The 16791-nt window shown below is 50.9% G+C and overlaps 6 protein-coding genes across 6 annotated transcripts; 2 read left to right on the top strand and 4 right to left on the bottom strand.

The window, feature by feature from the left end:
* Positions 1–394: 394 nt before the first annotated feature.
* On the bottom strand, positions 395–1277 carry CTAM01_15500 (uncharacterized protein; the record flags this gene model as incomplete). Its single annotated transcript, XM_060531497.1, has 3 exons — positions 395–604; positions 661–1053; positions 1125–1277. 3 exons carry the CDS (start codon positions 1275–1277, stop codon positions 395–397), a joined length of 756 nt encoding a protein of 251 aa, XP_060373920.1.
* Positions 1278–5129: 3852 nt separating this feature from the next.
* Positions 5130–5910, top strand: CTAM01_15499 (uncharacterized protein; the record flags this gene model as incomplete). The annotated part of the gene is made up of 2 exons (XM_060531496.1): positions 5130–5607; positions 5666–5910. 2 exons carry the CDS (start codon positions 5130–5132, stop codon positions 5908–5910), a joined length of 723 nt encoding a protein of 240 aa, XP_060373919.1.
* Positions 5911–6464: 554 nt separating this feature from the next.
* CTAM01_15498 (uncharacterized protein) lies at positions 6465–7575 on the bottom strand (the record flags this gene model as incomplete). Its single annotated transcript, XM_060531495.1, has 2 exons — positions 6465–7433; positions 7498–7575. 2 exons carry the CDS (start codon positions 7573–7575, stop codon positions 6465–6467), a joined length of 1047 nt encoding a protein of 348 aa, XP_060373918.1.
* Positions 7576–8268: 693 nt separating this feature from the next.
* On the top strand, positions 8269–13334 carry CTAM01_15497 (uncharacterized protein; the record flags this gene model as incomplete). The annotated part of the gene is made up of 7 exons (XM_060531494.1): positions 8269–8348; positions 8402–8642; positions 8701–9132; positions 9188–10393; positions 10495–11340; positions 11412–12232; positions 12314–13334. The coding sequence occupies 7 exons, from the start codon at positions 8269–8271 to the stop codon at positions 13332–13334; spliced, it is 4647 nt and encodes a 1548-aa protein (XP_060373917.1).
* Positions 13335–13452: 118 nt separating this feature from the next.
* Positions 13453–15084, bottom strand: CTAM01_15496 (uncharacterized protein; the record flags this gene model as incomplete). The annotated part of the gene is made up of 1 exon (XM_060531493.1): positions 13453–15084. The coding sequence occupies one exon, from the start codon at positions 15082–15084 to the stop codon at positions 13453–13455; it is 1632 nt and encodes a 543-aa protein (XP_060373916.1).
* Positions 15085–15776: 692 nt separating this feature from the next.
* On the bottom strand, positions 15777–16289 carry CTAM01_15495 (acetyltransferase; the record flags this gene model as incomplete). The annotated part of the gene is made up of 1 exon (XM_060531492.1): positions 15777–16289. One exon carries the CDS (start codon positions 16287–16289, stop codon positions 15777–15779), a length of 513 nt encoding a protein of 170 aa, XP_060373915.1.
* Between the last annotated feature and the right edge of the window lie 502 nt (positions 16290–16791).

Here is a 16791-nt window from a genome sequence, read left to right as displayed (position 1 = left end):
TCGTGATCGCTCTTCTTCATGCGTTGAAGGACTAATGTGCATTATTCTCCATTTATTGGATCGTGGATGGTCTTGTTCCACGTACATTATGGGATTATTTCAAATCTTATGCAGCGACGATGAGGAGCTGCAGCACACAAACAAAGTCAACCATTCACAACGACTCTCCACGACATTTGAGATTTTAGGAAGATGAAATATGAATATAAATTTCAAAAGGTTGAGGGTGATCCTCAAAGAAGAATGATGGGGTCACTAGACTAGAGCTACTGGCTAACTAATTGCAGCTTACACCCTTTCAGCAATCTTAAACGCTGCCCACCAGGGGCCTTGAACAACAAGATTCGTGTTCCAATCCCCGAAGCCGTATACGAGCATCGATGGTGATCACATCTTATGCCTGGAACTCGACCTCGCGCTTGGCGGCCGGAGCAGCGGCCGGGGTAGAGTTGGTGGCGGCACCGCCAGGGGCAATCTGGATGGGCACAACGCCTCCGAAGGGGCCGGCGCCGTTGCTGTTGGCAATCTTGACCAAGCAGACGTTGCTCTGGCCACCCATGGTACCAGTACAGGTGGTGCCGGCGGGCACGGAGAAGGCCATGGGCTGAGGGAAGTTGTGTTAGTGAAAGGTAGTTCAACGTGGATTACAGTGCTACTTACGAAGTCCTTGTTGACGTTGGAAGCACGCTTTTCGATGACGCTCATGGCCCGCTCCCAGAGGGAACGCTTGCCGCCAGGAACCTGGCCATTGGGTCTGATGTTACCGTTCTTGCCGGGAACTTGCTGAGTGACAGTGAGCTCAGTGCCCTGGGAAAACGCGCCGGTACCGGTAGGGTCGAGAACGGCGCGGAGAGGACCGGCACCGTCGGTGGTGACGACGTGGAAGGTGCCGGAGATGCTGCCGCCAGTGGAGGAGACCTGAGGGAGGGTGTCGCCGGACAGAGCCATGGCCTGGGAGATATCGGCAGCCTGGACCTTGCCGCCGCCGGTGGTCTTGCCCATGCCGTCCGTCATGATGTTCTTGCTCTTGAAGACAGTGGTGTCGAGCTCAGTCTGAGTGAGTTGGAACAAGTCAGTCCTCTGGGCTCCTGGGTCCTTTAGCTATGATGGGTTCGTGAACTTACCTTGCGGTTGGGGCCGGGGCCGGGAACAACGCCACCCTGGATAGCGAGAGCAGTGCCGTTGCCACCGAGATCGCCAGTGACCTGTGCAACCTTGCCGTGTGCGGCAACAGAAGTAGCTGCTGCGAGAGCGAAGATGATCGTCTTGGAAACCATTTTGAGAGAGTTGTGGGGATTTTGAAGTATGGGTAACTTGATTAAAGCGATTTTTCGGATCCGAGCCGGATTAGATTGGAAAAAAGGTTCTGAATAGAAGTGAAAGAGTTGGAAATAAGTTTAAATCCGCGCGAATCAATCGGCGATGAGATGAGAATGGAATACAAACGAAGAAGTGAAGCTGCTGAATAGAGAAGCGGAAACCACAACCTAGAGGCGGACGATCATTAGACTTTATACTTGACTCTCCAGACCTCGACGTCCATGATGTAGAAAGTCTGCGAAACAGCAGTACAGGGAGGCCCCAAAGGCGTACGGTGAATCTCCGCGGCTATTGTTCGTATGGGTTTGAGTTGGTGATGGCCATGGCTTGGGACTGCGTTCGCTAGCCAGACGTCGTCCCAAACGCGACCCTATCCCAATGCAGTAAAAATCCAGGAACGAGACGAGCAGCCCCATCGATGTCTGAAGCAGGTGAAACGTCGCGACACCTTCACCTCCCTTCGCGACGTCCAACGTGTGGTGGGGCGGGGGGCAACAATATTCGGTGTAAGGCTTCAATAGCGACCGGGTGTCGGCCAATGTCCGCAGATTCGGCCAACATTGGACGACATCGATAATGACGCCCGACATAAGGAGCAACTCATTGGATGACTTTGACACTGACAGGGCATAACACTTCGCTCCTATACGACTTGACCTGACAACTGCAGGTCTGAGTGTTGAGGAGCAAAGCCTCTCTCCCGCCCTCACTCACTTGGGTGTGCCACTCGGACTTAGAAACATGGAACTAGCGACACCGCGAAAGGCACATCTTCGGTCAATTGCATCGGGAGGTTTTCCATCGCCACGACTCGTTTGACGTAATTCAGTTGCGAGCATGCGAAGAACTCGAACCAACTTGTGCGCATTTCACAGAGTTTTTCCCGACATGTAAACGTATGCGTCGCTGAACTCAGTCAGCCAAACAGATCTACCTCAAGGATCCTCCATCTTGATCTGCCCCCGCTACTCACGGCGGCTGCACCACGCGCCCAACCGAACCGAGAGCATCACCGACAAAGGCACAGTCACCGTCGGCTGGCATAACCGACTCGGGTCGCAGCCGCCTAGCATGTCGGCCGCGGCCACCGCGCAGCCATCTCCCCTGAAAAGAAGGGGAAAAGAAGACTGAAAAGCTTTGTGAAACCCGTCTTGGGCCCGTCTGGACGTGGGTCACCGCTGCAGCGACCACGCCGTGATAGGCCCGAACGCTTGATGTTTCACTTGCCAAGGATAGGATCTCCCTGCGTGCCTGGTTCGCGTCCGCCACTTGCGGCTGATGTGGCTGTCAGTGGTGAGCGTTGCGCTGACACATGCATTCGAGATGGGATGAAGCTGAAGGCGATGATGAAAACGAAGGTGCAACGCATTACACGAGGGGAGGATTGGACGGCGCTCGCGTCTGGTGTCATCTGTCACCTGCCATCTGTCATGCCCAGAACTCTGTGCAGGCTTCTCCTTGAGATGGCATGCTCTCAGACATTTCGAAGAGTGAGACTCGGCGGTAGGCTTCGTAAGTGGTCGGGCTCCTCCGAGGCTCAAAATGGTACTGGCGTACTGGCGATCGAGTGTCGGAGCGGTGACACGCATCATCCAAAAAAGGGAATATCAACGTTGAAGAAGTTGAGCGGACCACCTAAGATTGAAGAAGCAAAGAAACTTAGAAGCCAAGTCTTGGTGTTTAGAGAGTTCCCAACCAGCTTGCCACTCCCGCGTCTTGCCAAGGCACGGGAAGCTCATTGTTGCCATTAACTTGAGAATGCACGAAAGGCTTGTGTGGTTTTGTCTCCCGCATTCGCACGCGACCTCACATTCTTCGGTTCCCATGCGGCTGATCCCCGAATTCATCCGCCGATCTCCCAAAGGAAGAAGATCAAAACACCAGTATTTTTTTCTTTCGTCTTTCCAATCGGCAATACTTACCTGCTTGTATGACCTAGACCCACCCTTGCCGCGGATGGATCGGCAACTTGATACACGTGGAGACAATTCTGGTGTAAAACATGACCTCGTGCCTCGCGCTCCCTTGCGGAGAGCTATGTCGGCAATTCCGCCCATATCATCATCGTATTGGCCGGGGGCATGAGCCAAAATCCTTCTTGCAATGCTATAATAGCCACGAAAAGGGGGTTAAAGCCATTGGTCATACCCGATGGAGGAGATTCTAGAGGATGAAAAGAGACCCCCAGTCTCTCATCCCCCGCAACATGAAGCTAGGGGTCGCATCATCATCCAGCGAATGCAAGACAGCAGCCAGCCAGCGGGATGAGAAATTCAGACGACTTTGGCGCACGCTTGAGACCAAACAATGTGGGCTGTCTGAATTTCCCCTGGTGATGTCGCTTTGTCCGTGCAGGCCATCTCTCATCTGCCTCCTGAGTCCTGGACTTCTGGGCTGTCTTCATCACAACGGCATTTTCGATGACAATCTCTGCCGGCACTTTCACTTAGCGCCGCATGCTCCCGACTTCCTCCTCGCCCAGTCTCCTGCAATCTCTCCTTGCGACGTTAGATCTATCTGATCAGCCACACCGAGAGGAAGAAATGATCTTTCAAAATGGCTGGCTGATTTTAGTACCCGAGGAAAGGGAAATTGTCCCGGTAAATTGGGTTGGAAAGGCCGGGAGCGAGCCACGGCAACAGCTGAATGCCCTAAAAGGGGGTCAAAGAGTCAGCAACTCAAGTTGGTGATCCAACGAGCCTTGGAACGACCTGTCGCCCTGCATCGCGACCATCACAGGACTATTGTTTTAAGTTCACCGCCTCTGACCTACGAAACCTTCTGGATTATGATCTCGTGAAGAGGGTAACATCCAATTCGGGATTTGGCTGTGGTCTCAAATGATGATCATCGGCAACCCTTGCCAAGCAACCCGCGAATCCGCTGATCTCTGGGGGGGTCCGAGCCTCCGAAAGCCACGAAAAGCTCACTAAAACATTGTTTCCGGCCCAGAAAGGCTCAGCGACAATCTCGGAATTGGGTTTGGTTTGCTTTGGTTCACAAAGCGGCGCTGAGACAATTGCTCGCTAACAAAGTCGACCGACTTTGACTTTTGATTTGACAACCGAACTATCGACTTCAGGTGCGGACAATTAAGGGCAAACTTTTCCTTCTAGTCTTACTTTGAGCTTGCAGGACAACGGTCGAACGGCACCTAGCAAGCATGCCAAGCTTAATTTCATCGTGTCTCTCCCTACATGTGGCTAACGAACGTTTTGACGTCGTCGCGGAGCATCCGTGGAGTAACGATCGTCAACGTCAAGGGTTCTTTATGGGGGCGTCTCCCACTAAAATCCCCGAAGCAGAATAGCTGCCCTGCCAGGTCAGCTCTGATCGTCAACTTTTCACATTTGACTAGCCGGGGCACGGGAGGCTGTCTGCCGCCATGACGAACTCTCGTCAAGGGTTTGGAAGGATGATTAGGAAATAGAGGCAGCCAAGTGAGAGGCTGATGAGACAAACTAGGAAGCGACCCATGATCTTTCACCTAGAGGGATAATTTCGAGCTGCATTTGGAAACCTTGTGGAGGTTTGCGATCGGCATCTTCGGGGAATTGTTGAGGGTCATGATCCTCTCCATGAGGATGTCATGATAAGTCTCATTCGTGCATCGACCTCATGTCCTCCAGGTACTTAAGCCTTTGACAACTCCGCCAGAATAGAGACTTTTCTTCATCCAGCTTCAGCATTCTCACTCAGTCACTCTTTTCAGACTATCCAGCTCTTTCAGCTCTGTCTCTTCGTCATTCTTTAATCCAACTTACACCACACTCTTTAACTAATTCAGACCAACCCCCCCAACCGCAAAAATGAAGTTCCTCAACCTCGGCCTTGTCGCCATCTCCTCCCTCTTCGCCACTTCCCTCGCGGCGCCTGCCCTCCCGGGCCTCCCTACTGATGTCACCGACGTCGCGAAGGTCCCCGTCGTCCACATCCCCGTTGTCCCCGAGACCGACGCCCCCGTCAAGCGCACTGAGGTCGTTTACACCAAGATCCAGTACACCATCGTCGAGGTCAAGAAGCACTGCTCCACCATCAACTCCACCGTCGACGGTGTCACCAAGGGCCAGATCGCCCAGAAGAAGGCCGACATCATCAAGCTCGTCAAGAGCGAGGTCACCATCATCATCAGCCTGATCCACTCCCTCGTCGGCGACATTGTCGAGTGCCTTGGCGAGACTGTCGAGATTGTCGGTGAGGAGAAGGAGAAGATCATCTCCTGCGTCCTTGAGCTCATCTTTGACATCATCTTCTGCCTGAAGCATGTCATCAAGGTTCTCGGCTGCAGTAAGTTTACAAAACAATCCGCAACCCTTCAGAGTGACTCCCGCTAACCATTCAATAGGCATCTTCGAGCTCCTCGGCCCCATCATCTTCGTCCTCCTCACCGTTGTCTTCCACCTCCTCTGCTCCCTCAACGGCCTCATCGAGGGTCTCTTGGAGCTCGTCTGCTCCGTCCTTGGCGGTGTCATTGGCCTCCTCCTTGAGGTCCTTGCCGGCCTTCTGCCCATCGTCCTTGGCCTCGTCGGAGGTATTCTCAAGGCCATCAACCTTGGCGGCCTTCTCTGCAGCGTCGGCAGCATCTTCTAAATTTCTGTGCTCGCTAGCATTAAAATTTAACTACAAACGCTCTTCGATTGGTTTAGTACATGGTAGCCGGCGAATATGGATATAGAGCACTCAGGTGCAAACACTTAATACCACCTTTCGAGTAGATATTTCACGTCAAATATGTTACTTGGAATGGAAAACATATATATTTACAACTTACTCTGCAACGTCTCTTTTTCCGTGATGTGATCAACTTCGTTTGACCGCCAAAGCCATAAAGTAAAGCCAAATCATTTGACCAGGTACCGTATCAGATGGCAGCATAAAAGCAGGGCGGCAGCTTTGGGTACTGGGGCGGGTCTTAATTATGGTCATCCATGATCTCGTTCGTGACTAGCATTGACTTGTGCCTCGAATCCATTGTAGTGGGCTCATCCTGAGATGCCCAGTTAAGAACGATCTGACACAGGCCGCATAGTGTCAGGTATTCAGATGATAGAAAGCGTGTCATCTATTACTGCTCGTCAAGGGACGAACATCTTCAGTAGCGGCCAGGTTGATCATAGGACTCTTCTAAAAAAGCATCAACGGCATTAGACTTGGGTCAGACGTGTAATGTCTGCAAGTCTACGATCTCGAAATGCCAATGTCGCTAGCCAATTCGACACATACATATATAAAAAGGTTGCCAGAACGAGAGCCATAGTCGCGAGAGGCGCCAAAATTGAAAAGATAGTAAAACCATAAGAGGCCGACTGAAAAGCTGCATTATCAGCAAGATGTGTAGTAGCCAGACCAACTTGCATCGCTGTGAGAACCACAGCGATATAAACTGTTGTTGAGGCGAGCCACGCGAACTGGTCGTGAAAGAAATCCCCATAGCGATTCCACGGAGGCATGTAAGAACTGCAGGAAGCCAGATACTGCAGCTTGTTCAACCGGCTGAGGCGCAGCTCTCCGTAATAGAAGCGCTCATCGATTCGCCCGTAGATGGTCTGCGTACTCAGCTCCGTGGCGAATTCCCTCCAGTCGTCCCATTCAACTTCCTTGGGAATCAAGCGGTTGTCCTTTGCAAGAAAGAAGTCGCTCTCATGGCAGATCAGGGCAGCGTAGGAGAACAGGAACCCCAAGGCACACCTCCAAAGTCTCTGGCGATCGCAGGGTGTCAATGTGGTTCGTGAGCACCGGTGACCTTGGCAGGAAAGACAATGTGTCCAGAAATTGGGTTCCAGCAGATATCGTGGAATGGGTTTGATATGGATGAGCCCCGTCGTCCAGACGAGATGGAGATCCATCTGTTCGGCTACGACAATTTCCCGGCCAAGCATCCGTTGATAGTGTAGCGGGCGTGTCGGGGTTGGCCGTCCCGCAAACCATAGCCGCGGGGTCAGTTGGACTAAACGTCCAAGCCCCAGCTCTTTCTCCAGGAACGCGCTGTTGTGTGGTGTCGCAGGAGCGAGGTCAGCATTGTCTGAACCCGTCCGGTAGGAGACTGGAAGGAGTTTTTGCAACTGGTCTGGAGAGGATGCTTTTATCAGAAGCTGGGTTTTGTAGGGAGCAAGCTACAATTTCCATTGCCAGGTCAGTTGCATCCCTCCATTTGGCATCATGAGAAAAGAGTGGTACCTGAGCTTCACCTTCTTCCTTCGTTGACGGCATCTTCATCTGCGTTATCTGTTTGGTAGCGAACACCCGTGATGGCATGTAGTCAACCTGAGAGAGAACAGAGGGAAATGAGCGAGCTCCGACGATGTCGAAGCCGCTTCAAAACGAACCAAGTTGCTGGAGACTATTTTCCCGCGATTTACCTATCATTCCCGTTTTCTCGAGGGTGTAGTGGTCATCTCGACAGCTGAAAAGTCTCACATTCCATTGGCCACAGAAGGACCAAGCAGGGTCCCCTGCATTAGCCGATGGGGGGTACTACAGGGGCATTCTCGCTTTTGGAAGATCTCATAGGACAGCCTGATCTCATCCGCCCCCAAAGTCTCGAAGGAGGAATTGTCGCGCGGACTATCATGTGCGGCTGACATCCAATCCATGTACATACGCAAAGAATTGGAGTGAAAAGGAATGTATCCGCAACCTGAAAGGCTTAAATAGAACAAAATCACATGCTTTGAGGCAGAAAATGAAACCCACCTGTTCGAGAGTCTCGTAATCCGGGTAGTCTTGGCCAACCAAATTCCAACTCCATGCTGCGAAGGACAACTTAGCTCAGCTGCCTGAATAATGTTGTCGTGCTCTGAGAAGGCTTCCTAAAACCTAGTAGAGCCTTCTTGGGTCCGCCCTCGCCTTCTCTTGCGCGACATTCAAAATCTCCTCTCGTTCCTCCACTACTACCGATTGACATACATAGGCAAGATTCAGTATTGGTTTAAGCGGGCATACAGAACCATGTCTGCGAACCCTCAAGTCACACCAAACCCAACTCTGGGGCTGGATATACTCCGAAGCCCACCGGATCCCACTGTTGAGTAAGTCCAGCTAAAAGTCATAAGCAGTACAATTCCGTTGATGCATGCGACAGCATTGTGGCCGTTCATGGCCTCGGTGCGAGCCCAGAGAAGAGTTGGCTCTACGAAAAGGAAGGTTCCAAGAGCTATCATTGGCTGAAAGACGATGATGGGCTTGCCAAAGACTTTCCCAGTGCTCGCATTATGCTCTTCGCATATAGCTCGGCATACGCGAAACGTTTCAAGATGAAGCAGTATATGGTCAACCTAGCAGCCGAGCTTCTCGAGGCCCTGAATTTGAGAAGAGAGGAACAGGTAATCAACCCAACGGGATCAGAGTTTTTGACAGGATTTTGTGCTGAAAAGAATGTAGAAATGCGCCAGGAGACCAGTCGTAATGCTCGGGCATAGCATGGGCGGACTGGTAATTGCGAAAGCATTGTGCCTCGCGGAAAGTGAACGGCTCCACTATCCAGACATGTACGAAAGCATCACAGGCTGCTTATTCTTTGGAACACCCTTCAACGGTGCGCCTGTTGCAGAAGTAGCCGAACATTGGGCCAAGATGCAAGTCAAAGAAAACACTGGCAAGGCGGTCGACTCGCAGCTCCTGACACTACTCAAACCTGGAAATGAGAGCTTACGAGAGCTGAAACGTGGTTTTGTGCATTCTGTCGGCAAGCTATCCCAGAAGGTCGAGGTTCACTGCTTCTTTGAAGAACTGAATACAAATTGGACAGGCATCATCCAAAAGCTAACCAGTGAGAATTTTCCCGAAGAGATGCTTGATAAGTTGCGGTCAAAGGTTTGCGAACCAAAGCTTCGAGACTCGGAAGAACATTGAAGTTAACGTGCCACAGGAATCTGCTGAATTCGTCAGCCGAGACTCAGCAAGTCTTGATTCTTCCATGGAGACAGGCCTCTACAGAGCCCACAGAGATTTGGTCAAGTTTGAGTCATTCAAGGATCCCCAATACCAACGAGTGAGAGGACCACTCAAAAGAATGATTCAGAGTGCTCCGCGAGTTGCCAGAGGGCGATTCAACTGTACCCGCGAAACCGCAATAGACAGCCAAACCTGGAGAAGAGTCATCGAAAAACTAGCTGGCTCAGACATGCAGAAAGTCTACACCAACTTGTCCCGGCGGCTGACCTCTAGATCATGGCTGCTCGATGATCCGTTGTGGAAGGAATGGTCCTCTCCAAGTGAAAAGATGTCGGACTGCTTTCTGTACATCTATGGACCAAAGGGTAAGGGAAAGACCAACGCATCTGTTGCCAGTATACAGTCGATCAAGGCCACAATCAGAAAAGCGGAAGATGATGACTGTGACTCTGTCCATCGTCCAGACCTATTGGCCTACTACTTTTGCAATCAAACGCCAGACCGTTCAACTGCCGAAGACTTACTCAAGTCTTTGCTACAACAGCTCTGCCAACAGCAGGCGGTTCTCGCTACCTATGCGAAACATTTTCTCAAGGATTCGAATAACGACTCTACACACACCGTACATCAAAGCGTGGAGCATCTCTGGCAGTGCTTGAGAGATATGCTCACAGATGGTACCATCGGGACCATCTTCTTCGTTATCAATAATCTCCACGAGCTTCCGGACCCAGACACAAACGAATCGACCAAAAGATTGCTGGCCTTCATTGGTGCTGACATTCAGCGCTTGACCCCTGAAAAGGGCAAACGAGCATCAACCCGGTGGTTATTCACCAGCCGTGAACGCAAGTCAATCCAAAAACATCTGAAGCCGCATCATACTGTGCATCGCATTGATCTCGAGGATAAAAAGTATGGCAAAAGCTTGAGGTCAGAGCTAAAGCAGCATGCCCATGTTCAAGTAGACGAACTTCAAAAGGAGAAGGGATACACCAAAGCTATCTCCTACTTTGCCGAAAGCGTCATAGGAACTCGTGCCGAGGACACCAAATGGATTGACGTGGCCGTTGTGCGCCTAGCAGCACTTCCTCCTGGAACAAAGGATGGTTATATCCGACGCATGCTGGAACGCGCGCCGCAAGATTTTAACACACTTCTTAACGATGCGTGGTCGTCGGTACGTTGCCAGAATTTCGGATTGGAAAATTTGGATATTCGTTATGGATTTATTGATGGCTGTGGTTGATTAGAATTTCCATCAGCTAACTGGGCATAAAGATCCTCAGGCCTGATGTCGATGACATCGATTCCATCAAAGAGCTACTCAGAGCCTTGATTCTTGCGTATCGGGACCCTACGGAAATCGAACTTCTGGTATTGATCGGTTCATCCCCGTATGATGAGGAGCACAGACATCAGTTGCAACATATGGTGGAAAAGTGCAGTCCACTTCTCGTTCAGGTTCGACATGGCCGCGAAACAACCATTGGGTTTGTCAATATTGATGTGAAGAACCATCTCTTGAACAATTCAGACAAGTTATTGGACCTGTCGAAAGATGAGCACGACCTCCAACACGGCTTTCTTGCTCTGAGATGCTTTGATCACGTCTTAGAGCGCCTCTCGTGCTCACCAGAAGGCCTAATGTCGAATAACAGACCAGCAACACCAAAGTCTCAATATCAGGAGTCACAGGAGGTTCAACCCACGGAGACAGCGGGTTCCGTCATTATGGAGACCTCGGAAGCGGAGAACATACAACGTGACAGTTCGAGCAGTCCCTTTGACTCAGACACGGCTCGAACAGAAGAACAAGGGGAATTCTTGGCGCTTCCTTACGCTACAAGCTTTTGGCTCGAGCACGCAGGCCAAGCAACTACCGACGTCACCCGTCGTCTCTCGAGAGAAACTGCGTTCTGGGAGGCGGGATCCTCAGTCATGATTCGATGGTTGAATGAGTACGAGCGGTTGACTAAAGCATTCACGTCGCGTGACATCTCTGCAAAGGATCTCAACGCACTACATGTTGCAGCAACACTCGGCTATCCGCTATTGGTGGAATCTCTATTGGAAGCCGGGCACAAAGAAGAGATAACCAAGTATGACTCGCTGAGGAACCAGCCGGTGAGTATTTCCGACTTAATTTGGCCATGATGGAGATGCTTGTGTTCAGCATAAAGGTTAACATTGCTTAGCTTCACCTGGCCGCTAGTTTTGGCAAGACCGAAATCATTGATCAGCTGCTTGACGCAGGAGCCGAAGTCGATGAGTCGGGACCAGAACGAAGAAACGCCACCCCGCTCGCTATGGCCGCTTATTCGGGGAGCGTTCGGGCTATGTCAAAGTTGATAGCCAGGGGCGCAAACAAGGATGCATGCTCAGCTAACATCGGGCCTGTTGTCAACGCAGCAATCTTCTCTGGTAACAGTGCCGCGGTGACGGAGCTTATCAAATTAGGTGCCAGATTGAGTTTTGAAGGATGGACGGGAGAAACTACCGATCAAAGCGAGTCTAGCGATGAGAATCACACGACCTCTGAGGAGCCGTCGTGGATGCCACCGCTAGCTCTGGCAGCCCTCATATCGGACATTTCCATGTTCAATGCCATCCTTGAAGCTGCAGCAGATAATCTAACCCCTAATGAACACAGCAAAGCCCTCATAATGGCATCTCATTCTGGCAGAATCGAGATTGTAGAGAAGCTCCTGGGTTACGAACACGAATCACACATCTTCAAGGCTTCCTTAGAGGTAGCCACGAACGAGCAGAATTGGGATGTGGTCCGTCTCATCCTAAAGACTTCCACAGGTTTGGACTGCGAGATCCCTTTCAGGGCCGCTTCGAAAGATAAAGAAGACTTGCAAGATGTTCTTGAGCTTTGTTGGGAGCATGCAGATGGCTCTATAGGGCAAGAAATCTTGGATGACTGCCTCTATATCGCGACTGACCTCGAGAAAAAGGAGACGGTTGAGCAGTTAATCAAATTCGGAGCGAGTTGCAACGCACTCGGGTCAGAGTAGGTTGCTCCACATTGCCTGCTTAGTACTAACCTTACCATCATAATGCTTCCATTCGTTGCTGACTGGATACAAAATAGATTCGGAAATGCCTTGACTGCCAGTGCTTACGACGGCACTGTGTCAATCGCCGAGATTCTATTGGGACATGAGGCTGATGTGAACGCTCCAGAAGGCTATGCTCTCCAAGCAGCAGCAACGCAAGGACATTTGCCAATGGTCAAATTACTTGTGAAACATGGCGCGGATGTCAACCTCGCCAGTGAGCGGCATGTACCCTGTACGGCACTGCAAGCCGCTTGCGACTACGGAAATCTCGATATTGTCTGCTTCCTGTTGGAGAAGGGAGCTAATCCTGATATTGGTGGCGGAGAGAACGATCGGCCAATCTTTTCCGCAATCTTCCAGGGAAACGTGGACTTGCTCGAACGCTTGTTGCAATGCGAGAGCCTGGACTTGGAGGTCTCTGGAGGGCCGCAGAACAAGACACCGATCCATTACGCCGCTCTGCACCTCCCTGTTGCCGCATTCGACAAGATCATCAAACACGGAGCTCCTGTCGATATCATTGACGCAGAAGGCAGTACAGCACTCATGGAAGCTGCGATGGTCGGAGATTCGGAAGTAGTCAAGAGTTTGCTGGAGCATGGGGCAGATGTCTTGATCGAGAACTCTTTCGGGCAGACGGCTCTAGACATAGCAGCTCAGCTGGGCGAAACCGAGTGTGTCCACCATCTCGCAGCGAGAGCGGGCGCAATCTTGCGTCGCTTGAAGAGAGCCGCAGATGAAGGCGACGAGAGTGCTCGTGAGCTGATTAACGCGGAAAAAGAGAGCCGTTCTGATGATATGTCTCGAGCTCCGCCGAAGACCTTTGACACTGTCGAGGAGTGGTCCAATTTTCATAGTCGAGGGCATGCTAGAGACGGTAATGAAGATGATGCCAGCGCTACCGGGGATGGTGTTGAGAATGGTGCTGAGGATGGTCCTGAAGATGTTGTTGAGGATAGTGCCGAGGATGGTGTCAATGAGGATGCTGAAGCAGTCGCTGAGGACGCCAGTGGAGAAGGGAGTGGAGTTGAGAACAGAAATTATGTCCAATGATGAAGTGACAGAATGCCGCATCATTGTCACATTTATCGAGAGACGGTCACAGGTTCTGTCCGAATTACTGTAGTGGACGGACGTAATGCCGAGAAGAGGCGTTGGGGATACCGAATTTCTATTGATACAATACTAGACCCTCTTCATCTCTTGCCTCCTGCCTCATCTCTTCACTCGAGCAAATACACAGCTCCCAACTGGTGGCATTGGGCTGTCCCCCCACGCCCCAGTAGTAGCACTCGTCAGGATTAGAGTCCACGATCGCGTACCTACAAGCAATTATCCAAGGGTCAAGAAAGGTTGTCGTAGGCTCTTTATCGCGGACCGCCGCATCCTCGCACTCAGAACATGTCCGCGGTAGATCAATGGGCTTCATACCCAGATCCCTGGATCTCTTCTCGAGGTATTCAACGTAATAGTTTCGGTTGGGGCTGTCTGGGTATCTCGGGCTTTGCGGAAACCTTGGACTTCGTTCCTCCTTCTGTGTTGCCTGGTTCAGGAGCTCTGAGCATGGCTTTGGCGCAAGTTCGTCCCAGAGGTCTCTGTAGTCGCCCGCGATGCACGTCATAGCGACTTGCAAATGCATATCAGGCCGACGGCGGACCAGTTCTCTCAATGTCACCTCGGCAGGGAGCAATGGCCACCATATCAGATGTGGCATAGCGGCTTCAGCTGAGTTGTAGGGCGCGATATGTGACAAATCGTTGACCATGATGAATCGGGCGAGGATGGCTGTCTTGATCGCATAGTTGCCATATTCTATTTTCTGGAGAGACCACCACTTGGCAAAGGTGGTGTTGTGGTAGATGCCGCGGATGACGGCCGCTTGTTCGTCGTGAAGCATCCTCGGCCGGCGGAGGCGTACATAGCGCTCTATGTTGCCCTCATATGCAGCCATGAGGATCAAGGCGTCCTTATTGGTAGTCGGTAAGTGCGAGAAAATGGGGGTGTAAAAGAGCGCGATGTGCTCGGGAGCCAGTTCCTCAACGATGGTTGTCTTTGATGAAGACTCATCAATGTTGAAGTCCTCAGTGATGTTGAAGTAATGTTTTCCCCAGTCCTTGTAATCTTTTAGCCCAACTCGAACGTCCAAGGAGGACCGGACTGCCGTGTCGCCGTTCATGAAGGCAGGGGACAACGGGTTCTTTGAGTTGCTTGAACGGGTGTAGTCGCTGAGAATGGCGTAACAGACAGGTTGGCGCATGATATTGTCAAATATGATCTTGGATCCTTTTTTCGAGATGTTGTCCCTAGCTTCCTCGGCAACAGAGACTTCGGGGAGAAGACCAAGCTCGCTGTATAGATCGTCGTACCCGGCGACTGCACAGGCCCGCCCAACAAGATATCGCAAATCGGGGTAGTGCGTCGACAATGCTCGGTAGGTATCCTCGCTAGCAATGTCTGGGTACCAAATACAATAAGGCTTCTCATCATCGGACGTCATGTTCGGGATGATGTTACTCATGATCAGTCGGGCGTTGCGGGCACGGGCGAACGACCTATCATCTGAATCCAAGCAGAGCTTGCGGACTGGCTCTGACATGGCAAACGCCTCGTTGTGGCGGATGCCATGAATTACGCATGTCGACATCCATGTTTTGTCGAAAGTGGCCGGCAGCCTCGTACCGCGGAGTGCTTGCACGTGGTCGTCGCCCGGAGGTGGTTGAACGTGAGCTTGGTAACGTAGAAGGGTGTTTTCATCTTCTTGATGATTATTCTTCCCCTCTAGGTATTGAGAGGAAGACGACATCTTTATCGTGAATGAAATGTTTCTGTTGAGAGGAGGGACATGTGATAGGCAGTGAAATGAAGGGAATGATAAGATAATTGTAATTCTGCCAGCTTTGCGGAGTCAAAATGGCCTCAATGCAGACCCGCTGTGATTGTTCTGTAGCCAGGGTTTAGAAGTCACAACCAACACGAGGTAACCTCTATCAATCCCTGTCGACAACTCAACTAAGCTTTCTCATGCATCTTTATGCACACAGGTGTGGGCAGTTGCCATTCCCCGGCCAGCCAAAGACAGAACCATGGTTCTATTGCTGCCCCACGGAAACTACATGTCACCAAGTCAATCGTACGTCATGTTGTGATTAGACGATTTCATCAACTGTTGGGTTCAACGTTGAACAAAAGAATAATTTGGAGATCAGATGGGATGTCGAAAGATTGCAGTCAGAACTTCCATTTTTGTATGCAATAAATTTATAAGACAATATCAAGGGATTGCTCAATCCAATTACTTTCTCGTACACCAACAGCTACTACAAGCATCAACAGCTCAGCTGGCCCAATTAAGTCACTATCAACCCTTCCAGTCCACATCTTATGGCCGCAGTACGTGGATCGAGGTTTCCAGATCCACAAGCAAAACTCCCATCGTTGAGTTGAACTCGTCTTCGGCAACCTTGGCTCTTCCGTTATTGCTTGTGATTTCTATCATCAGTCAAGGTTACGGCTCATATGCGTCGTCTGCCACACAGCATCGTCTCGATCAATATCTAAAACGACGAATCCCTGCCGTTCCCAGAACTTGATCGCTCCCGGCAGGAACGGATGAGTATGAAGATACAACTGTTTCAGGCCCGCTTCTCTCGCTGCCTTCTCCAAAGCCGAAACTAATCGGGATGCCAATCCGCCGCGCCGCCAAGTTGGGACCACGAAAAGCCTCACAACTTCAACAACGCCATCGGGCAGTAGAGTGAGATGAGGAAACCGGTAATCGTAGTGTTGATATCCAACCGTCGCTATGATTCGGTTTTCTGATCGCGCGACGATAAAGGCGCCATCTGGGTGATCGAAAAATATCTTCTGGAACGTTGCGAGATCTTGCTCAGCCTTCATGGCACGCCACTGCTCATCCAGATGCGGGTACATGTCCACGCGTGCTTTCTGGGTGAGTTCCAGAATTTCTGGGATGTCGTCTATCGTCGCTAGCGAAATTTGGATATCCATGATGTTTTTCTGGGTGAGCTGATCTTGTCGGCTTATCGGGGCTAGTCGAATGAATTGAGGCCAAAGTGGTGATCGGCGGGTTTGCCCGAGGCAATCCGTGGTGGGCGATTTGACGATGGGGTGTTTACGTGTAGGACAACTTAAGAAAGGACATGAATACGGATCAAAGAGATTTACGAATAGATAGGCCTTCTATTGATATTTAAACACAGTGCTTAATAGGTGATTAAGTTTGAGAGATTGATTAGATATAGCGAGATCGGCGCCTTCATTATCTCGGCGTGCCCCACAGACTATTCGCTTGACCTCGAATCGCAGGACAAAAGCTGACTAATAATTGCCTCATAAGTTTGCCAAGGCGCAACCAATGATGTTGAACTAGGTTTCCCTTGCGAAATGCCGATGTTCTCGCAACGAATAATTTCGCGATATTACCCGTTGAAGTCTTACAAAGAAGAACAGACCACATCGTTCATACGAGTGTGAACCTGGATGGCTGTAC

The sequence above is a fragment of the Colletotrichum tamarilloi genome, assembly GCF_030869305.1.
Source record: "Colletotrichum tamarilloi strain Tom-12 chromosome Unknown Scaffold_165.1, whole genome shotgun sequence".
In the NCBI taxonomy this organism is placed as follows: domain Eukaryota; kingdom Fungi; phylum Ascomycota; class Sordariomycetes; order Glomerellales; family Glomerellaceae; genus Colletotrichum; species Colletotrichum tamarilloi.
The sequence above is the reverse complement of the archived record's forward strand: the minus strand, read 5'-3'. Positions and strand labels throughout refer to the sequence as shown.